The sequence below is a fragment of the Cantharellus anzutake genome, assembly GCF_015039405.1.
Source record: "Cantharellus anzutake strain C23 chromosome Unknown EI90scaffold_8, whole genome shotgun sequence".
Classification (NCBI taxonomy): Eukaryota; Fungi; Basidiomycota; class Agaricomycetes; order Cantharellales; family Hydnaceae; genus Cantharellus; species Cantharellus anzutake.
In genome coordinates, this window is record NW_024066958.1 from 612,182 (window position 1) to 634,005 (window position 21,824).

General features: G+C 48.5%; 6 protein-coding genes across 6 annotated transcripts; 5 read left to right on the forward strand and 1 right to left on the reverse strand.

Annotated features, from left to right (window-relative positions):
* The first annotated feature begins 15 nt into the window (after window positions 1-15).
* EI90DRAFT_3041235 (uncharacterized protein) lies at window positions 16-270 on the forward strand. The gene has a single exon (XM_039059077.1). It carries the CDS (start codon window positions 27-29, stop codon window positions 222-224), a length of 198 nt encoding a protein of 65 aa, XP_038920240.1. The 5' UTR covers window positions 16-26; the 3' UTR covers window positions 225-270.
* A 176-nt stretch (window positions 271-446) lies between these two features.
* On the reverse strand, window positions 447-4,124 carry EI90DRAFT_3041236 (uncharacterized protein). The gene is made up of 8 exons (XM_039059078.1): window positions 3,837-4,124; window positions 3,449-3,753; window positions 3,322-3,393; window positions 2,735-3,295; window positions 2,145-2,672; window positions 1,830-2,093; window positions 1,041-1,769; window positions 447-982 (listed from the first exon to the last, which is right to left on the reverse strand). Exons 1-8 carry the CDS (start codon window positions 4,073-4,075, stop codon window positions 675-677), a joined length of 3,006 nt encoding a protein of 1,001 aa, XP_038920241.1. The 5' UTR covers window positions 4,076-4,124; the 3' UTR covers window positions 447-674.
* Window positions 4,125-4,144: 20 nt separating this feature from the next.
* On the forward strand, window positions 4,145-5,750 carry EI90DRAFT_2527707 (ketopantoate reductase PanE/ApbA C terminal-domain-containing protein). The gene is made up of 2 exons (XM_039053180.1): window positions 4,145-4,249; window positions 4,323-5,750. Exon 2 carries the CDS (start codon window positions 4,418-4,420, stop codon window positions 5,738-5,740), a length of 1,323 nt encoding a protein of 440 aa, XP_038920242.1. The 5' UTR covers window positions 4,145-4,249; window positions 4,323-4,417; the 3' UTR covers window positions 5,741-5,750.
* A 446-nt stretch (window positions 5,751-6,196) lies between these two features.
* On the forward strand, window positions 6,197-10,000 carry EI90DRAFT_3118447 (uncharacterized protein; the record flags this gene model as incomplete). Its single annotated transcript, XM_039063107.1, has 17 exons — window positions 6,197-6,287; window positions 6,418-6,440; window positions 6,507-6,726; window positions 6,782-6,833; window positions 6,890-6,983; window positions 7,035-7,133; window positions 7,199-7,376; window positions 7,444-7,512; window positions 7,565-7,948; window positions 7,991-8,065; window positions 8,129-8,160; window positions 8,216-8,296; window positions 8,346-8,396; window positions 8,451-8,504; window positions 8,576-8,641; window positions 8,703-8,840; window positions 8,897-10,000. The coding sequence occupies 17 exons, from the start codon at window positions 6,197-6,199 to the stop codon at window positions 9,998-10,000; spliced, it is 2,811 nt and encodes a 936-aa protein (XP_038920243.1).
* Window positions 10,001-12,298: 2,298 nt separating this feature from the next.
* EI90DRAFT_3151826 (uncharacterized protein) lies at window positions 12,299-15,800 on the forward strand. The gene is made up of 8 exons (XM_039065743.1): window positions 12,299-13,007; window positions 13,063-13,510; window positions 13,560-13,828; window positions 13,884-14,161; window positions 14,214-14,631; window positions 14,696-14,866; window positions 14,920-15,285; window positions 15,339-15,800. Exons 1-8 carry the CDS (start codon window positions 12,378-12,380, stop codon window positions 15,567-15,569), a joined length of 2,811 nt encoding a protein of 936 aa, XP_038920244.1. The 5' UTR covers window positions 12,299-12,377; the 3' UTR covers window positions 15,570-15,800.
* Window positions 15,801-17,728: 1,928 nt separating this feature from the next.
* Window positions 17,729-18,973, forward strand: EI90DRAFT_2908954 (uncharacterized protein; the record flags this gene model as incomplete). Its single annotated transcript, XM_039054352.1, has 2 exons — window positions 17,729-18,216; window positions 18,538-18,973. Coding segments are annotated over 2 exons (924 nt in total), but the record flags the coding sequence as incomplete, so codon positions are not given.
* Window positions 18,974-21,824: the final 2,851 nt, after the last annotated feature.

The window sequence follows — 21,824 nt, forward strand, 5'->3', positions numbered from 1 at the left end:
ATTCTCCGACGCCGAGGCCCGTCACTATGACATCCCCGCCTCCTTATGTTGGCGCTCGTCCACGTTTGTCTCTTCAGGCGGAAAGACTAAGGGATCAATTGGAAGATGTGCGTTCAAACTCCCTTCCCCTTCTTTTTTCTCTTTGGTTTCCTTATCCATCGGCATTTCACTGTTGCAGATGGGTTTCAATGCTGCTACGCATCCACGCCTTCAAGATATTGTGATCGAGAAGACGAAGGAGGCTCAAAGATCGGATGAAGATGCGATAGAGGTTATCTTGGCGGCCCTCGCTGAGCTTGCTCCATCTAGTTCAAGGCCCCGTGAAAGCACGATTGGCATTTAGTCTCGTTCACGCGCTGCTATGGTTCTATGTATCTGTTTCTTATTGTGTGACCGATAGTTTCTGTTCTGTTCTACTTGTGCTGCGTCATGTTCACATCACAGTGTATCCAATTGTGCCTGCATATACGCCTACTGTACATGTTTATGTTCAATTTCCTGTCAACCGGTATGTCCATAAGGATGGAGGACGATTGTCTCATTAGAACTATTGCTTGGAGCATTATGCGCAACGTACAAATAAAGAAAAATGAAAGAAAACTGGAGCAGAGAAGTTGCGTATAAACATAAACATGCAAGTGAATGATACCAAAACAAATGATGAATTAACGAATTTATGATTCGATTTTTTTCCGTTTCTTCCCAACCAATGGTGAAAACTCTGTGGACTTGGGTTGCGAAGGAGCGGGTGAACTTTGAGTGATATCTGTTTTGGAATGCTCCTTCGACGAGTGGGGCCGTGACTCTACTTTGGGCGTCTTGGGTGTCGAATGCGATGCGCTCCCATTTGTATGACTAACAGCGCTATGATTACCATTGACCATTGCACCGGTGCCATTGACTTTCGCCGTGGGACCATTGGGCGTCGCTACTGAATGCAGTGGAGAATCCTTTTGCGGTGAAGAGGGCAAGGGTAGCTCGGCTGGAGGTCGAGACAACATTAGACCAGCGGTCGTCAATGACCAAATGTGTTAACATACCATTCAGTGTGTGCGTCTTAAAGAGGTTAGTGAAAACATCTAACTCCCTCTTACCGACCTGCCTGCGTGCAGGGTGAGGATCTAACGGTCCTTTATTATCCAACTCCATGTCATCATCCTCAGTGATCGGAACAATCTCCTTCGGACGTTGCGCCACCGACGTGGTGGGCGAAACCTTTGGGGGCCGTTCCCCGAAAAACCCGCGAATAAGGGTGTCGAAAAGTGTTTCGATTGGTGGAAGGAGATGTGATGGCCCTTCGAGTGGGTCTAGATTGAGGGGAAGGTAAACAGCCGTGGAAGGTATCGAAGGTGGATCCGATGGTGCCTGCTCGCCCATCATCCCAAGAGCCGATTCACCAAAGATGTCTTGGAAAAGGGTTGATCTAGAATTCATCGAAACGGATGCGTTTGAAAGGGGAACGCTTTCTGTGATGGCATTCCTGGCAGGTCCAACTTGATCACCTAGAACCACAACAGTCCCACTTCTGGTAACACCCAAAAGTGAGAACATATCCGGGGACAAGGTCGGCTCGGCAGCAGTGTTCCATATCAGAGTCGCAGGCACCTCGGGTAGCATCCTGGAACGCAAAGGCTCGGATGAAGAGATACCAAAGACGCTTGCTCGACCGGTCCCTTCACGCTGCGTGGGATACACTAGTGTAAAGTACTCATTTTCAGGATGCGAGCATAATAGTGGTCGCGATAGCTGTTCCGCGAAGTGCCAAAGCACTGGATTTAACACGTAAGACCCCCAGAGAGAAGATAGGAAGAGTGGGTGTTATCACTCACTCGATCTGGAAATAAGATCCCAAAGAACGATCCCTCCCGAGCCGGCAACAGCGAGTTGCTTGCCATCGCGCCCAACAAAACACAGATCATCCACCAGGGGGACCTCTATACATACCCGAGAATCAAGTAGCGTATGGGAGAAGGTATCCCACAAGGTTAGATATGGTCCAAATCCAACCGCGATGATAGAACCATCTGGAGACCACACCGCCTTTGCAGGTATCTGGTTGCGATAGTTAAGTCTTGAACGTGGCGACCATAGAACTACGACGGAATGGTGAACCAAATCCGGGGGAAACAAAATGGAATGCTCACAAATGATGTTGCCGGCCTTGTCAATTTGCGAGCTGAGGCTCCAGAGCCGCACTGTTCCATCCCCTCCGGTGGTTACAAGTACGCAGGGGTCCTTGCGAGCCAAAAAAGGTTTGAAAGAGAGGGATGTGACGCCGAAAGTTCCATGGGGATGATTGACTCGTGTATGAAGGGCAAAAGACGTTCCTCCATTGTCCTCCCAATGCCAGAATTTGAGAATAGTTTGGGATGTGAAACACCGACCGTCGGGAGAATGATCTATTGTGGCCATCCATTCTCCGTTGTGGTTAGCGTCCGTCCCCCCTTTGGATATCGCAACATGAGTTACTCTGGCATGAACAACTTGACGGTACTTTTCGCCAGATAGAACTCGATTCGATGGCGAGACTTCCAGTTCTGCAATGAATTCGGAGTCTCGCTTTGAGTATATCTGGAGACAAGATGGATATGATGACGGCATCACGATATGCGATGTAAAAGGATGAATATCCAAGGGTATGTGTGTCGGATTTTGGATTAGAGAAAGACTCGCTAATGAGAAGTATTGATCAGTATCACTGAACCTAGGACTAGCCTATAGCTCCACAACGCACTGTTTTTTACTTGAGGAAAAGATCTAGAGATGGATGTTCCGCCAGCATCTATGGATAACATGCTACCATCCTTCAGTCCCAAAACATACTCCTGGTCTCGCAGTTGATTCGAGGGAACGGCGACAATGGAATGGATGGCAGCGCCAACACGCGGTATGAACTGTCGGTTCTGACTCTCCACATCCCATATAACAAGAACTCCTTCTCCACCACCGCTCAATAAGGTGTTTTCGTTAGCAGTAAAAGTCAAGGCCTTCATGGGCTGAAAGTGCCAGTGCATAGTGCTAGTGGGCGCGTTCCGGTACTTCCCAGACTTTTGAGACCCGTTCAGGCAGAACCAGATCTCAATTTTGCCCCTCTCATCACCTGTGGCAAAAATCTCTTTGCCGGGATGGCACGCCAAAGCAGTAATATGAGCTTCTACAGAATATTCGACGAGATGCTGGTCTTCTGCGTCCTGGAAGGCATCCTTAAGGTTGAGAAGGCAAACTGATGCACCCACGACGACCACGAGCCAGGAACCAGAAGACGAAATCCCCATGATTCGAGGTTTTTTGGCAACTCCCCAACTTTCGTCAGTTCATAACCCTGAGATGATGCAGACGTTGACGCCAAGTTCGGCCAGAAGGTGACGCGAAAAATTTCGTAGCATGACTGAGCTGAGCAAAAGGCTGAGCGAGTGTGAGTGATAACGAAGGTATTTGGGGAGCCTACTTTTATGGGGGCATGCTATGAACAGCGAGTCTTCGTGGCTGGTGTGAGTGCAGATGGCGAGTATGTTCATCCCAAAGTCAAACGTTGTCAATAAAACTGCATCCATGTAGTCCCACACGAGTATTCTACCCTGCTTCATGATCACATAAAGCTGATATGGGTTGTGGGGATTTAGTAATAAACCGCATACAGCGTCGTGGTCCATCCCATGAACAGAGTTCGAAGATAACGGAAGCAAGGAAACCATGCGACACGTCGCATTAGAGTAGATATTGATATTTTCTCCCTGAACCACGAAGATATATCTTGGGAACAGAGTGGAAGAAAATGAGTCAGGAAAAACAAATTCTCGAGCGTGTCGCATCCAAAAAATTAAACTTAAGCTCACCTTGCGTCTTTGGAGAAAAGAGGTGGAACATCTGATAACGTTGAGGGGGAGATTGGCTGCCAGTCCCATCTGGGTTCTGTGGCCCTTTGACGCTCCTTCCTTTTCTTGCGTGCCGGGGGTAGGCTGTTAGGCGCATCCATATCCTTCGCTGCCTCACTATTATTCTTCCCCTTGGAACTAACATTCTTTTTCTTCCCTTTCGAACGAACAGGCTTTTGGGGCGCTTGTTCTGTGGGCATGGTCGAACAACCAGCCCAGGCAAGATTTTTGAATGCTGTGGATCGGTTAGTTCCGGCACGTGAGACACTGGGAACTTTTGTTTCCCAATTTCCACAAGGCACTTTCGTAAATACGATCTACCACAACGTATTGGCGTTACTCCTGGCGCGCTAACGTAGCTAGGTCCAATTTTTGTGAGTTCTCGGTTGTTCATTCCGTCTCGTGCCACCATGTAACTGATAATACACGTGCTTTGACATGCAGGAGGACGTTGCATCTGGAGCCCCGCAACTCTGAGCTTCCAATAGAAGTTGTGGAGCGCTCAGTTATTTAGGCTGTTCTGAGCAACGGGTGATGCGTAGATGCGCTTTCACTGCCTTGGAGTTGGATCAATTGGATCATTGCTCGCGTTTCATCTCCGACAGACCAACCCAGCCCCGAAACACACTGTTTGTCTTCTTGTCAAGAGGAATGCTTTCCGAAGGGACTTGCGGCATCGTGAGGGCGGCATCGAGAAGGGTAAAGCGAGTATATGTGTCGAGTCGGGAGGAGTGCGGAGAAGAATCGGAGGCTTTGACGTCGAGGTGCATGACCCTGTTACCGATGGGATACATGCATTGTCACGAATACGCACGTTACATCGTCCGGAACCCCCCGGATCTGCTGGAAGGGATATACGGCCCATGGATCCTGACCGCACATCCTCAACGGAAACTCCGGCTCCAATACAACATTCCCACCCCCCACCATATCACACCTCGACCATCCAATCACTACTTGTCACCACGAAGGCAGGATCAACCAAAGGAGCCCTCAAGGCGCTCAAACCGAGATTGGGCCCCTCTAGTACCATTGTCCTCCTGCAGAATGGTATGGGCCAATACGAACAACTTGCGTCAGAGGTTTTCCCCCAGCCATCAATGCGCCCTCACTTCATCATTGGTACAACCACTCACGGGGTGTGGTCGAAAGGGGTCCATGACGTTGTGCATGCCGGACCGGGGAGTATTCACTTCGCAGTCGTGCCAGACCCACTTAACAGACGTGGATTTGAGCCATCGTACCCTTTTGAGATCGCTGCAACGGGGAAAGCCCCTCCACTGGACACTTCTGTCATCTCAGGCGCCTCGAGATACACGGACGATCCGGAATTCTGGTCGCTTGCTGAAACTTTGCGCGCACTCCTTAGGTGCACGGAGTTGGACCCAAAGTGGGTCCCGTACGATGAACTCAAGAGTATGCAGGGGAAAAAGTTGGTCGTCAATGCGTGCATTGGACCGCTTACCGCTCTGCTTGAGTGCCGAAATGGCGCGCTCTATGGTGACCCGTCGGCCCGCAGACTCGTCCGTCAAGTGTGTTCCGAAGCCTTTCAGGTATTCGCGGCGGAAGCGGAAAGCCAGAAAGGCAAAAACGCGGAGAGTCCCAAATCATTCGTCTCCCTTTTTTCCCTCAAGTCGTTGGAGAGTGAAGTTCTTCGGGTCATGCGCACGACATCGACGAATTTCTCTTCTATGCTTGTAGATGTGAAGCGTGGACGACAGACCGAAATTGAGTTTATCAATGGTTACCTATCACGTTTAGGTCGAGCACATGGAGTTCCGACACCCACTATCGATGCTCTTATGGAGATGATACGTATGAAGGGTGTAATACCTCCCACACCCAGCCTAGACTCAAAATTATAGCTATGAGCTCTGAGTCGCTTTAGAATGTATACATTATAGCAATCTCGCATATTGGATTCTGCTGCACGATATTCAACCCCACAATCAATGCTACTCCCCATGTACATCCTCTATGACCAGCCACTGGCATTGTCCTTGCATGGTGAATCGTGCTCAACGATTGGGTTGGGTGTAACGTTGTTGTGAAGAGGCCGACATGCTGGCGTGGCATTTGTTGCTGCGGGCAGGGGCGATATGATATTTCATCAATCGAAAGCTGTGATTTTTTCGGCGGCGGGACCAAAGACCCGAACAAGCGCTCGAGTGTGTGGCTGATTCAATTATGAACCGTTTCCCACGCCGCCTGGACTGGCTTGGCTACCTCAAATTCGGACACTTCACGCCTTCGCCCATCTCTCAGCAACCTTGCAGATAAATTCGCCTTTCAACAGAGCACGCAAACACTTGTAGTCCACGATGCACTCGCTGTATTATTTCCTCTGCACCCTTCTGCTCATTGCGATTGCTGCCCCTGGTGCTTTTGCGTTCGGAGCAGGTGAAATACCTGGTATGTCATCACCGAGCTGTTCTTGCGTGCGTTGACAGCTGAAGCATACCGTTCGAACAGGTGAGTGCTGCCCATCACGCATTGTTACAATGTATCCCCGGCTCAGTCTGATCCATGTTAATGTGTACAGATTTCGCCTATCTTAGCGATAAAGTGAGTTGAAAGGAATCATTTGCACATTTCTGATCGCTTACCTCTTTCTTTCCTGTACCATCGCAGGCGTTCCGACATGGCGACCTCGAGAACACACTCAAAGAAATGTACAAGATCGTATCAGGACGTCATGGCGGAATCAACTTGGGCGAAGGCATTGGCGGCATCCTGGCAGGTGTTGCCGGTGCGATGGCGTCACGAGGCACCAAGTTCACTTCTTTGGATGTTAAACGTGTCTACTTGGGTAATTTCCTTTGCGATTACTCACAGGCGATGGATATCGCTGGTAGGCATGAAGAAATGACCTTCAGGCTTCTTTTTTACGAATTGCGTTCATTCAGGTCTTACTAAGTTATCCCCGGAGTCGATCGTTACGATCGTGATGGCTTTAGCGTAGGTTTCTATGTTAACCATGTGAAGGGGCATGTAAGTCATGGTCGTTCGTTTAGCTCCATGTCATTCGGCTACGCAACAGGAGAATTTGAGGTCACCGCTGAACGCCTCGGAGTATACCTTCCTGTCACCCATATCGATAATCCGAGGGTGAGACGTTTTCAATTCGGCATCTAGTAGCAGCGCTAACCTCCGGTCAAGGGCTATGGGGGAGGCCAAGATCCTCGAGACGTTTATCCTAAACTCCGCCCTCCCGTCAACCCAGAAGAGCTCGAGATTGACGAATCCAACGGTATGAAGGTATGCAGGTAGTCTCACAATCCCTCGGGCGATTTTTCGCTGATACATGACGTCCTTATCTCAAGAACTACATCGCGACCGAGGATCGAGGCTGGGACACGTCGACGGGTTTGCTGAAGAGAGTGTTCCGCGAATGTATCGATCGCGGGCGTCGTGCCCAAGGGGAAGATGGGGAGGATCTATTCGAAGCGTTCAGGCTTCTCGGGACTGGGTTACACACGCTGGAGGATCTCCTCGCCCATAGTGAGACGACAGTAACCCAAATTTGACCCTCAGTCGAACTTACTCCTTGTACCTTTTTTTTGCCAAGGTAACTGGTGCGAATTGACGCTTCGGAAACTGGGACACCGCGACGTCTTCTGTTATGTTGGCGATAATGGTGCATTGACCTTGCAATTCCCTACTGATGGTGGCTGAACGCGAATTTACAGTTCTGGTTAACTCACCTCACGGACGTGTGCCACCTCTTGTCACTGGAACCTTTGGCTCAGCGGATTTCCTGCACTCCCTCCTGGGCGAAGCAACGGATCGCCTCTCCGAGGCTTCTCTCACCGATCTTACGAAACGTCTCAGCTCAGCCACCGCCAATTCAGGCCCAGGCGAAGGCGACTCACCGATCGCCAAGGTTATTAGCATTTTTTCGAAGATTCCTAGCTTGGGGGGAGGCGACAAGGAGAAATTGAATAAGGGAGAAAATATAAAAGCCAAGGCGTTTGATTTGCAAGGAAGGATTGATGAAGTTACTCCCCAGGAGGTGCAAAAGCTGCTTTGGGAAGCCTTAGTATGGAGAGACGACTTGATGAGAGGCAAGTTCAGTTAAAATAGTCCTTCTAATGTTACTAACTCTCGACATCCAGATATTACGAGAACCATTGAAAACATCCCTGGTTTGGAGAAGTTGCTCGATCAATTTACTGAGGCATTGAACGTTTGTGAGTGACACCCTATTTCATTCTTGACGGAGTCCCCCAGACTGCTAATCTGTTGACCATCAGATGTGTTCACAATCTTGGAACCCTTCTTAACCGTGAGTAGCCTTGGGTGCAACCAATACTCTCGCTCTTTGACTGTGCTACTACTAGCCAATCCTCCAAAAAGCGACAACGGACCTCCAGGAAGGCAGTGGTGCCATCATTGAGGCCCATCAAGAGGATCAGTTCCAAGTAAGCATTCTTCATCACGACACAGTAAACTTCTCATATTTCTGTGTAGGTATTCAACGACCCAAATGCTTCCGATCCTTCGCATTCTCTTCTTTCGAAGGTCCGGGAATGCGGTCTTCTGCAGAGAGTCATGACAAGTTAACATGTAGTTCAGGACCACTTTGCGCTCATTCTTAATGAGCCAGCCGGAAAAGTTGCCATAGTTGTTGTCAGGCACACCGTTGAACACATCGTGGAGGCAAGTTGCCTCAATATTGTCAATGTTTCTACCTTTCATAGCTAAACCTTGTGGTTTCGCAGGCGTGGTACGACCAGAACGCGGACATTGACCGAGTTATTGACACCGTGAGCACCGACTTCCAGAGCATCACTCGAAGCTGGCGTTGATGTCGGCCATTCATGATAGGTCCTCGAGGCCTTCCATCATCCGTACTATGCCAGTGGTCGGTCTAGGGTTCAGAAAGACATGGAAGATGAATTGCGCCGTTGGGTTGATGGCTTGAGCTCTGACGAGCGGGAGACCATTTTGAACAATCTCACTAAGGTCAGACAGAACAATCCATCACGATCCGTTCATTCGGGGCGACGTAACTCTTCTAGGAAGCCGTGAAGGAAGGGCAGAATAAGCGCGCTGGACAGGAGGATAAGGCTTCCGGGGATGGACAAAGGCAACAGTATGGTGACGGCGAAAAGCGTCGCCAGGAAGCAGAGAGCTACACCCAATATGGGGATCAGGAACGCCGTGGCGGGAGACAACACCAGGAAGAGGGCTACAATCAATATGGGGATCAGGGAACCCGTGGCGGACGACACCAGGAAGAAGAGGGCTATAATCAGTATGGGGATGAGGGACGCCGTGGCGGAGGACGATATCAGGAAGAGAGCTATAACCAGTATGAGAATGAAGGGCGCCGTGGTGGACGACTTCAGGAAGAAGAAGGCTACGATCAGTATGGGAATCAGGGACGGCGCCGCGAAGAAACATATGGTGAAGGCTATAGCGCCGAGCAGGAATATCGTCCACAAGAAGGGTACTCCTCAGGCTGGAACGACAGGGTGCAGACCTCTGGTTACCAATCGTCTCGATATGAAACTCAGCCCTCCGAATATGGTGGTGGATATCGCCAGATTGAAAATGCTGAAGGCTATGGACGCAGACAAGAAGAGGAAGACAAACCTCGGCGGGATGATCAATACTCTAGCTACGGACGACGTGAAGAGGAACCATCCTATGGTCGAGGTAGTGGTCGATATGGCGAAGAGGAACGGGGTTCTCGTTATGGAAGCGGCGGTGAATATGGCGGCGGACAAGAAAGCGCTCGTTATGGCGGAGGTCGCCAGGGTCAGGAATATACTCAAAGTCCCTATGGAGGTGGTGGTTACGGAGCGGAAAATCCTCGCTACCAACGTCGCAACGAAGAGTCCTATGGTCGTCGTGACCGTCGTGAAGAAGGCTATAATGGCTCTTATGGCAGTGGTGGCAGAAATACTAGTGGGTTTGAGCCCCGTCAGGAGGAAGAATACGGTTATGGTTCTAGACGCCGCGAGGAAGGTAGAGGCTATGAGCGTCCTGACGGCTACCAAGGCGGAGGGGATGATACATTCGGAGCCGAACGCCTGAACCTTGACGATAACGAAGGTGGTTATGAACGACGTTCTCGCAACGAATACGAACCCGGATACCAGCACGAATCTCAATACTGATTACAAGTGTCACGCCGTCTCGTATGTGTAGACTTGATTCTCGAATCCTATCCCCCGAATTGTAGCTTCCATTTGTAATGCGAATGTACTTCAATGAATTCCGACCCAAGAACGAACATGAAGGCCCAGTTCCATACTGAATGAACGAAAGATTGCCGCTAGCGGAGTACGGATGTTATTTAGAATACACGATCATCTAGCTCGAAACTAGAAGATCGGGGAAACAGGCGTAGGTCAAGTCATGCATGCAAGGAAGGTATTGAGATCCGTGGAGAACACGAAAAATCAAAATCGTTAATTATGGCTCAAAGGCTGGCCGCGGAAGCTGAGGAGTATGATGAAGCTACTTGCTGCGCTGCCACCCATATCCGACCACTCGGGGTGAACCTGTATCATAATCGGCCCCACCATGCAGTATAGCAATGACAAATTTCATTGGTCACATTTGCTTCATGTTATAAGTTTCGTTTGCTCTTTGTATGTACAGGTCACGCACTGCCCACCCTGCTGCCAATTTCAACCCCAGCTAGCCCTGACTAGCGTGGCCTGTAGGCATGAGTCACCCCTACCGACCTCTCCATTGAGCATCAGTAGTCCGGTGAAGTGAGCGATCAGAGCGACTTCTAATGTTATCAAAGAAGTAAAGGAAAATAGGGCCAGGCACGCTACCCCAAGCGATCAAGGAAAGTGACAAGGCAATCACGACACTCGGTAGGGATGATAACGGCGAAGGCAGTACAACCATGTCGCGGGGGGGGCCGAGGCTTCTATTGCAGGGGAATTTCGGAGTTTACATGTCGATCCCCTGCAATGCTCAGCCCCTGATTTGTAGCTTCAAAGGAAGCGGTCATTATCTGTAGAGCCCATCCATATGTGCAACTAGCAAGGAGCTATGACCCCGGGTCTATCCTGGGGCAAAGACGCAGTCGGCGGCTCTGAGACGTAGTGCCATCTATCGAAGAGGCGAATACAAATGCATTGGCTTGCTGTCGGCCAGCCGCGGGACCTAGATCCAAGTAGTTGAGCAGTGCTGCTACGCAGCTCTAGTGCCTGAGGCGACGAAATAGTCGAGAAGGTCTACGAGGAATGGTCCGTAGATACAATATTAGATATAAAATATCAGTCAGCCTTTCGGACATTTCAGAAAGGAGATGCAATGATGCTTGCGTTGCGCTGGCCTCCAACTGCCGCATATATCACTCAGGATGACAGAGAGGAGTCCGGGAAACCCCACCAGTATGATGGGAGCATAACCAAAGGCGTATTGTAGCGGAGTTGTCCGAATTTTATGAAATGAGTTACCGAAAAGAATTTCTGCATTTGCATGTTGTCCATTGTTTGTTGCATACTTTGCATACTTTGCACACTTTGCACACTTCGCACACTGTGAGTTGTCGGCAACTTCCCTTAGTTCCCACACTTTCCTCAGCTCCCTGTCGGCAATTTCCCATAGTTCAATTCAGACTTTGCATAGATTGCATACTTGGCATAGATCGCAGACTTTGCAGACTTTACAGACATCGCATACTCCACATACTTCGTATACATTGCTGAGGCTGTGATGGATTATTCGCTCTTTAGTATATCAGCTACTTAGAGGTTTAGCTGTTTAACTTGTTGCGAGAGTTGAATGAGGGTATAAACAAAATTATATGGGAATCCACTGAGGCTATCAACCTACTAGGATGTGTGTGTGTTGAGCTAGAATTAATGCATGGTGCTATCGCTTAGTGGCTTAAGTGTTGCAATACATTGGAGCTGCATGGGTGTGGGTTCGAACCCAGCAAAGGCAAAAAGTTTTATACTGATTTCAGGTGGTCGTTCGGCTGTGTCTCACCAAGGACCGCGGGGCATGTTCTGCCTGTATATGCAGTATCTAACTGACCCTGAGCTGCTGGTCAACCCCCACGAGGAGTAAGGCCCAGCTCATAAGAATTCGCTGTCATGCAGGTGGTGGGTGTTCACATCATGAGTGCCTCGGTGAAAATCCCATCATGGAAATTCAAAAAACTGTGCCACAGGGAGGCAAAGGGATCCATGTACATAGATTTATGTTCCATAACTATGCCGAATAAATTGTGATGAATTTCCTCCCTGAGCGACTCATGTGAATGACACACATCGTTCCCGATGGGGAAAATAAGACTCGTAGACTGTGTGTACTCTGTCCTGTCTACCTCCTGTTCTAGCATCAAACTTATTAAAGTAACTAAAACACCTCTTGTTCAATTGTCCTTCATATTTCTGGCAAGTGGACGACAAAGTTTGTGTGGCACTTTCGGCAAGCTCCGAGAAAAACTTTCGTGAGAGTCCATTTATCGCTTCCCTGGTGGCAACCAGTTTTGCCCCTTATCACCCAAATTCCCACTCGTTTATTATGTCTAACACAGCCAACAATTTATCTCCCAATACAGTCAGGGTGATTCAGGAGGAATTCACTCGTAGTGCTGAGCGACTTCGCCAACTCGGGATAGAATTGCCATCTCTTCCAGCTCCTAACTTCGGGGCCCAAGGAGCCCCAGCAAGTGGACAGAACTCATCTTCGGCTCAAGGGATTTCATCAGCGAGTGTGCCAGTGTCAGTGCCAGCACAGCACCATCCCCATGCTGCTTCGTCGGTCCAGTTGCATCCTTATCCACCTAGTTTTCCATCAATTGCTGCTCCCCCTCCTCTTCCTATTTTCTCGGTGCCACATAGTCACTCATCTCCATACACTCCAAACCAGCCTATTACTTCCAGTGGGACTCCTTCGGCTTTGCCTGCCCCAATAGTTTCGTCTACTGCACCCATTCCTGCTGCATTTCGGGGGATTCCACCAGGGGGATTTCCAACGACCACAGTTAATGCTCGCAGGACTAGTTCCAGTGGAGTGGTCCGAAATGCTTCAAATTTGCGACGAAGCCGTGCCCAGCCATATGAATCATTAAGCATTTCTCCCTCAGTTACTCGCTCAGGTATTTCTGGGAATAATATCGATTCCCTCGAAATTGTCCTTCTCCCGAGTGATGTATGTGATCTCATTTTGTAATGGACTAAATGATTTGATTATGTAATTTCTGTAGGTTGAGGTTCGTATGAGCATGGTGGAGGCCAGTCAGCTCCATGACCAATCAAACTTGGCTCGACGAGAATACACACAAACGAGGATCTTACATGAGGCCCTTGCCCCGACTCTTCATGAGCGACTTCAAAACTTCAGTCGTATCATTCATTTCTCTGCTTTACCTCTGACTACCCTCATTCATGACTTGCTGCCCTTAGTCCAGACTGAGCTTTCACAACGAGGATTTCGCTTCTATGCTCCTTATGACTCGGCAGCTCCTTCATTCTCCTTGCTCCAACTTCGCTCATCTGGGCGAGTCATCAGTACATTTAACCTCCCCTCTCGTCGTCTTACCAACTATTGGCCTGCTCGGAATGAGACCCTTGAACATATTTTTTATGAGGCAGCTGGGTTCAGGCCTGTTGGTTTTTCACAGAAACTTGATGGAACCCATATACTGCGATTGGGTGAGCGCTTTCATTCTATTTAATAACTAAATACAAATAATATAATTAGTCCCAACAATTGATCACCTTGGAGGCCCTCTTCCAGCAGAGGTGTTGACTTCACTTGGGGGGACAGTTTCCCCACCAGTTTCTGTTCATTTTTGTAGCGGCCTTCACCTCTATCGAGGGCTCGCTCTAGACAAACCGAATCTCTTACATATCCTTGGTGGCAACCTCATTGCAATGCAAGATGCAGCACTGTGTGATACCTGTCATGTCCAGTATGCTGTTCAGGGCCCCCTTATTTCATCTTCAACTGTTGGCGACAATGACAATTTGGTGGGTTGTCAGGCCCTGGATCAGGTAGTCGTCAAATGACTCTTATTCATTGTAGGATGAGACTGAATCAGTCAGCACAATTGAGATTCGGAGTGACCAAGATGATGACCACCCCATCGTATACTATACAACTGTTCTAGCAATATCGGATTTTGGAGCACATATGCGAACATTGATGTCTGATTCAGCTGGACCAGATGGCTTCACACTCTCAGCTCCTACCCAAGACGACCTCATCTCAAAGCTTAAGGCTGAGATAATTTCTTGTTACAATGATGATCCTAATCTCATTTTTCTCGATAAATTTGTCAAAAATGAATTGTCATTTATGATGTGAGCCTAATCTCCACTATTGTATTCACACCTTGGCTAATTATTCTATTAGTGAAAACTCATTGAACACTCAGGGTTCAGGGGTTGTTCGTGAAGTGATCTTCCAGCTCAGTGAGCTGTTGTTCCCGAGGGCTCCTGAAAACACACAGCTTCGCACTTCATATGGTGATCGACTCATCTTTTTCCCTAAAGTATATTTGGAGGGTATACCTGCCAGTAGAGAGCACAAAGAACTAGCCTTTGTTCGAGGGGTTGTCACAACCCTATCAATTGTGCATCTCTCTCGTCTGCCTCGTCGGCTCTGTATACTATCTATGCTTCTTCACCTCACTTATGGGGAGCATGAGCTCATCAGTGACACTATCCTTGCCAAGCACCACCCAATGCTCGCATCTGTGCTTGAGGAATTCAAGGCCAGTGGCTCATTTACTGCCATACAGTCCATTGCTATCCCATACCTTGATATGGATGTAAGTACACTTGTCTTTGTCTTTCGTTTAGTTGGGTGAGGAGTAATTCTCGTTATATCTGAAGGCAGCAACAGCTGGACCGATGATCACATCTGAAGAGGCACGAGCAGTTTTCTCGCAAAAATTACTCCTCGCATGCATACAAGGCCCAACTCTGGTGGGAATGAATGATGAGGAGAGGGCTTTCAGAGCTGGTCTGAACCTCCAATGCTCAAATGGGTTTCGCTTCAGTGAGGTGAGTTTTCTGCTTATCACCAAACATACCAAATGTAGACTGATTTATTGCAGCTTTGCAAGCATTATTCTGGTGGATGGGAGGCCCTCCTTGACAGTTTGAACACATCGCAAATCCAAACATATGAGGACCTTCTTCCTGTCCTCAGGGTTGTGGAGCCTCGTCGGGCTCTTGGTCTCCTTCGCCAACATTCTGAATTCCGAGGTTCTAATTTCAAATCCTTAATTGAGGGATTCTTGCAGCGAACTGGGTGGCCACTTCATAGTGCCAATGATGATCCTCTTGGCCTCACTACTTTGTCATCCAACATTGGCTATCAGGACCTTTCAGCCCATCTCGAACATCCTGGATTCAGATCCCAGCTATTCTATCGCTGTGCAACAGCATCGGATTCACTTCTAAGTGGACAAAGAATTCAAGTATTCACTTTCATCATTAATTTCCCACAATACTATCTGACTCTATTCCTTAGGTAACAATCACTGATGTCCCCCTTGGGTACTCCATGGGGGAATTGTCTCACAATGCCTCAGATTCTGGCATTCGGTTTCAAACATGCTTTGGGTGTCTTAGCATTCACTCATCTGTGATTCTTGACATTATTTACAATAATCCCCTGGGTGAGCGACTGGCCAGGTTTGACAACTGGATGCTGGCAACAATAATGATATCTCTAGAAGCAAGTATGGGTGGAACTATGTGATTTCAAGGCTACTATCAAGTGCAGTAGATTAGATATTTATGTAGACAGTTTATTATTTTATTCGTAGTCTTCTCACTATTATTAGACTCTCATTCATCACCTATCTACTATGAACTTCTTCGCTCCTTCACATGAATCATCATATTATTGTCCATCCCTCCTTTTTATCAACACTAATCATTTATCCTAACTTCAGGATTAGCTACATTGACTACTTTACATATTTTGTCCAATGGAAGTCTTTAAATATTTTCTGATGCTTGAACCTGGTGTCAGGGGATGGACCCTGGGTCCCCATGACCCCTCTCTATGGCCCACAGGCTAACCTGTAACAGCAGCCCATCTCATGGCATAACACTACTGTGGGTAAGAAAGTGATATAAACAAAGGGGCAAGTAGATACACTTGCCTACTGTGGGTAAGAAAGTGAGAAGAAGGTTAACTTCTCACTTTCCCACAGTGGCCCCAGCTGGGCAATTCACTTGCTTGCCCTGCAAGTCTACCTTCGGGCCCATCTGTTACAGGAATGGAGTCTCTCGTGACCGTGTCGACTGAACGTCCACCAGCTCGCATTTAGGGGGTTAGATCTCTAGCCCGCTTGCAGCGCTCCATTCCGAGTCGCTGAAGCCGAGTCCCTTCAAGTACCGAGACAGCGTCGCCTGGATAGCAATCGGACCTATCCAAGGAATGTTCTTCTGATAGTCATTCTGAATTCAGACTGCATGTACAGCTGCGCTATGACTTTCAGCTGATTTATCCTATTTTTATCCAGTGACATTTAGTTGATGTCACGGCCCCGCAAATTCCCCACCCCTCTACCACTTTCTGCACCCCCATTCTCGTGCCCGTTAATCTCGCCACTGCCCATCACTTAGCGGTGCCGATAGTGGTTCCCGTTCTACGGCCCCGTAGCAGCACCTCCTTCGTTCCCCCACCACCACTTGAGTTCCTCAGCCATTCGGCCGATACCGTTTTATTCTATTCATTCGCTTAACTAACTAGCGGTTGATATGGTCGCCATTGATCCACTCCTTATTGACATTTGATTTATGTGTATATTGACATTCTGATCCATGCGCCTAGATTGTTGGCCTATTCATTCTGCCTCCCAACTTCGCCGTCCTCTGTTCCATTCATTTCTTCTGTTCCATTTCCCTGGTCCTCATCGCTCTTTTAGTTCTGTCGTACTTATCATCCCGCTCCCATCCTGCGCCAGACCGGCCGGTCCCTTCTCTGTTCTCCTTTCATATTTATACTTGTAGTTACTGTCGATGTACCTTAGTTCGAATATCGACTAGAATTCCCCCCCCAAGTACCCTCACCTTAAGTTCGCCTCTCAACTTCATCCCCGCTTAAGTCAATGTTGCCACAAGGTCTTTCCCACTTACATGAAATATGGGACAGCCTAGAACGCGTGGCGCAACACTCTGGCCAAGTCGTTGAAGCCGAAGTCCCAACCCCCACAATGCCTTGCAACGGAGTAGCTCATTAGCTAAGTGACCACTTACGCCGCCGTACTCCGCTCCGCTTCCCGCGATCACCTCGAACACAGTTTCTGACAGTTGAAATGGAAATGGGACTCTTCCCCCTCATTTCCCCTGGTCCTTGGAGTTACCCTCTGGACCACACCCCATGATCATGATTCTAGTTCTTCTAACAGTCCAGCCACTGTAAATAATTGTATAATAGATGCATCGAAATTGTCAAAGCCCAAACATTATAGGAGACAAAAGCATTGACATGTCATGTGACTTATCCTCAGATCAAAAACTGTTTCGTCAGTCTGGCCATGGACCTACCACTTACTGTTGAGAACCTCCGCATCTGGTACCATGAGCTGGAAGAGATGGTTCACAGCTCCACTGTCTTGCCTCACAATGATCCTGGAGTGATCAATCAGATCAGCAATAGGCTTGATGTGTTTCGAACCACATTTTCACAAGTATGATCCTCTCACATCCCTGCTGGCCTAAGACTGATTTACTCAGAATTTTCACCTGTTCACAAATGAGGAAATCAATGCCATACAGTCAAACCTCATCTTCTTGCAAGCTGACATTTCCCAAAGCCACAATGATGCCGAAAACTCTGCCCATTATGGTACCCCACATCCTATTACACGATTGCATACAGGACATGCAGGGCAGCCAAAAATCATCATCAATGCTGAGTGGTTAACTTGGGCAGTCAATCACCGACCAACCTCACAAATTGTGAAGTTTCTTGGAGTATCTGTTCCCACAGTTGCAAAGGCCATGATAGAGTATGGAATTCGTTCCCCAATGGAAGCACCCATTCTGCGAACAGTCTCTCCTGAACACCCAGGAGTTGTCACATATAGTCAAATTCACTCATACACAACACCTGTCTCCCAATGGACAGATGAAGAACTAGAACATGAGATCCAGCTCCTTCGACAGCATTTTCCAAATTCAGGCATCACAATGCTTCATGGACACTTTCGCCAGAGAGGGGAGAATGTACCACGAGAACGGATCCGCCAGGCTCTAAACAGAATATCCCCTGTCCATCGTCCTTTTCGCCATCCTCGTCTTAGACGCCGGAAATATCAGGTTCCAGGGCCTAATTACCTGTGGCACCATGATGGCCAGCATGGTAAGCATTCCTACTTGCTTGATTGCAAGGAGTGAGATGACCTGGCACATAGGGCTTATTAGGTGGAAAATTGTTGTTCATGCCTTTGTTGATGGCCATTCACGAATGATCACTGCAATGCGAGCAAGCAACAACAATAGGGCCAACACAGTCCTTGATTTATTTCTTGATGGAGTACGTCTCTATGGGCTCCCATCACGTGTCCGTGGTGACCATGGTGTGGAGAATGTGCAAGTGGCAGCCTTTATGGAGCACCACCGTGGCAGTGGCCGTCAGTCTTATATCTTTGGACGGTGGGTTATCTGACAACCTTCATGTTACATCATCTCCATTAAACAATCTACTATAGGAGTGTGCATAATACTAGGATTGAACGCATATGGTATGATTGGACAACACAGGCAGGGTCATGGTGGGTCAACTTTTTTGTACTTTTGGAAGAAAGAGGAGGCCTGGATGTCGACCAGCCAAACCACCTTTGGCTGCTCCACAAACTCTTTCTAAATGCCCTCAATGCACATATTGGGGAATTTGTGCAAATGTGGAACCACCACATTATCTCAATCCAAGGAGCACGAGGCAGAAGCCCTATTGATATGTTTGGATTTGATATGCTGGTCAGAGGGATACGGGGGAACATGATATGGGAAGAGGATATGGTGAGGGTGGAATATGATGCCATTGATAGGGAAAGGCTTCAGGGTGATGTGTTAAGCAGTGAAGATCTGGCACATTATGATGGTGATGTTCAAGATGAAGCCTTACAGGTCTGTGTCATGCACATTTGATGCTCAGTGTTAACACTTAAATCCTCATAGGCCCCAGAGTCTTGGAGTAGACATGTGCATCATGCAGTCACAGTGCATGTTGTTCATGATGACTTGAGCCAGCAAGTTGAGGAACAGTTGATATCATTCATCTCACCACATCTTGCAGCAGCATCATCCTCTGCAGAAATGCTAAGGGTTTGGCAACTTGCATTAGCTACAATGAGGCATAACAATGTAGCAGGTTTCTGACATGGATTTCTGTACATATATTGACAATGTGATATGGTGTTTTTGGGTACTACTTGTCATATCCGTACATATCCGATCCCAATTCGACTTCTGGATCCCCATCCCACCACCTCTGGAGTCCTACCCTATCCCCATCCACTCCGATCTCCACCTTCAGACCTGACACCACCTTCCTCTCCCCCTGACTCTCTCCCGACCAACCTCTGCTAAGGTACGACCTTCCACTCCCATCCTGTACCCCGAACTCAGACACCACCCCAAGACCCCATCATGGTCCCAACCTCGGACTTTGACTCCACCTCGGCTTAAGTCCATTGCATTGGTGACCTCATTTCACATAGACACCATTGCCAATATTCCTTGGACTTCCAACCCCACCTCTGTAAGCTCTCCTACCTCCGAGCTTCACAGACCGCCCCCGGCACCAGGCCCTGGTTAGTCGCAAATGCCACCTTCCACTCATCGCCATCTTTGATCTGCATGTTGTTGAACCCCCAGTGCAGATCCAGCACCGAGAAATACTTTGTGTTTTGAAGGCACATGAGGACATCGGAAATGAGTGGGAGGGGTACGAGTTCTTGACCATTATTTCATTGAGCTTTCGACAGTCTTGGACTAGGCACAGGGACCCATCCTTCTTCTTGACGAAGAATATGGGGGCACCCATCAGTGACTTCAATGGGCATACTGGACGAAGAGTTCATAGTCATCCATTGTCAGGGCATGCCCTGCCCGACCCTCGCTCCGCTCCCCCACTCCGCACTGCTTCTCCCTCTTCCTTTCTCCTTTCCCCCTTCTTCCTTTCTTTCTTTCTTTCTTTCTCACATGGACCACCTTTCCCACTGCTCAATGTATCACCAGCATGCATGCCCATTTCCCCTCCTGTATCTCACCGTTCCTATATCGCCGCCATCGCCGCCGCACTTACCCCGCACCCACAGTGGGCCCTCTCAGGATCTCCCGCGGAGGCACCCGGAGAGCCGTGGCTGTGTGCGAGGGTGACATGGCGCGCCCCACGTGACCGATCCTGCATGTATATAATAACAACTGGAGTGGGAACCGAAGAAGTAGCCTTCTTCTCACATTCCCACTTCAGGCAAGTAGTGTAGCCTTCCCTTTTAATAATAACTCACATTCCCACTTCAGACTAAGTGGTCGGGGACGCTCACCCCGCGACAAGATCACCGCTATGCACAGCCACTACTCGTCCCACCGAGTCCTGCATGCTGGGACCTCGCTGCTTTCGGAGCTGTCCCTGACATCCATCCAACGTGGACGGCAATGCAGGTTACCGTGAAGAAGTTCAGGCTCAAACCAACTCAGAGTGATCCCCTTGAGGAATGATGTGGTGTAAATGACTTTCGTATGCTTGTTGGCAAACGCTTGGGGGCAGTTCTGGAAGTTGAGTTTGCACTGAACAAGGAAGGTATGGAGTTTCTGAGGGTCAGTACCGTCAAATTGGTCAGGCTCACGAAGCTTCGTTGTTATGGAAATGGGAATTTCCAATTTTAGACTCTTATGGATTCTGTATCACATGATTTGTATAGTAATTAAGTTGAACCAATCAATCATTAACAAAATCATGTCTTTGTGATAACTTCTATAACAACACCTGCCATATCTATTGTAAATTGAATGAACTCAACTTCTACCCCTTTCCCTCTTCCTGCGCCTAGGATGGACGAAAATGGGTGCCTCCAGCCCCATTTTCGTAACATTCGTCCTATGGCTGGGGTCTGGGGGTTGGCGAGTTGAAAGGTTTGCTTACTATTTTGGGGATGGTACGTTCCATTCCCCCATTCGCCTCAGGCCTCAGGTAGTCCGTCTAAATATAAGCTTTAATGTGCTGTATATTCAATGGGGTAGAGGTAAAAGGCTACCGGGCCTTTACAACTACTCCAAGGTATATATATGTAATTTACATATCTCGGCACAAATAAATAAAGAAATAAACACATCACTATAATGGGAATTATAGTGATGCAACATAATATAAATATCACTATAATCGGAATTATAGTGAAGTAAGGTTAATCCCTTACACGAGTGGCAGTGGTTGAACGGGCCAGGACCAACCCAACCCCAACCAAATGGTGTTTACATAGTATGAGGTCACCAATGCAATGGACTAAAGCCGAGGTGGAGTCAAAGTCTGAGGTAGGAACTATAATGGAGTCTCGGAGCGAAGGTACGAGTGGTGTCCGAGTACGGGGTACGGGGTATGGGACAGCGGTGGAAGGTCGTAACTTGGCAGAGGGTTGGCAGAAGAGGGCCAGAGGGAAGAGAGAGGAGAGAGGAAAGGGGTGAGGAGTGGAGGAGAGGAAAGGTGTCAGGTCCGAAGGTGAGTATCGGAGCAGACGGGAGAAGGGTAGGAGAGTGACAGAAGGGTGGAGGTGTTGTGAGGAGGAAGAGGAGGAGTGGGAGGAGGAGTAGGAGGAGGGTGGCGAGAGGAGTGGTGTTCGGTCCGAGGTGAGTATCGGAGCGGATGGAGATAGGGCAGGAGAAGGACAGAGGAGTGGAGATGGCATGAGGGGTGAGAGGAGGTGTGGTGTCAGGACCGAAGGTGAATATCGGAACAGATGGCAGTAGGGTAGGACTCTGGAGGTGGTGAAGATGGAGG

Coding starts and splice junctions, on each gene's coding strand:
- EI90DRAFT_3041235 (XM_039059077.1), top strand. CDS start 27: ATGACATCCCCGCCTCCTTATGTTGGCGCTCGTCCACGTTTGTCTCTT.
- EI90DRAFT_3041236 (XM_039059078.1), bottom strand. CDS start 4,075: ATGCCCACAGAACAAGCGCCCCAAAAGCCTGTTCGTTCGAAAGGGAAG. Junction 3,296..3,321: donor AACGTCTGCATCATCTCAGG/GTTATGAACTGA, acceptor AAAGTTGGGGAG/TTGCCAAAAAACCTCGAATC. Junction 1,770..1,829: donor GGATCTTATTTCCAGATCGA/GTGAGTGATAAC, acceptor TGTTAAATCCAG/TGCTTTGGCACTTCGCGGAA.
- EI90DRAFT_2527707 (XM_039053180.1), top strand. CDS start 4,418: ATGCGCTTTCACTGCCTTGGAGTTGGATCAATTGGATCATTGCTCGCG.
- EI90DRAFT_3151826 (XM_039065743.1), top strand. CDS start 12,378: ATGTCTAACACAGCCAACAATTTATCTCCCAATACAGTCAGGGTGATT. Junction 13,829..13,883: donor TTGGCGACAATGACAATTTG/GTGGGTTGTCAG, acceptor TATTCATTGTAG/GATGAGACTGAATCAGTCAG. Junction 15,286..15,338: donor TAAGTGGACAAAGAATTCAA/GTATTCACTTTC, acceptor TCTATTCCTTAG/GTAACAATCACTGATGTCCC.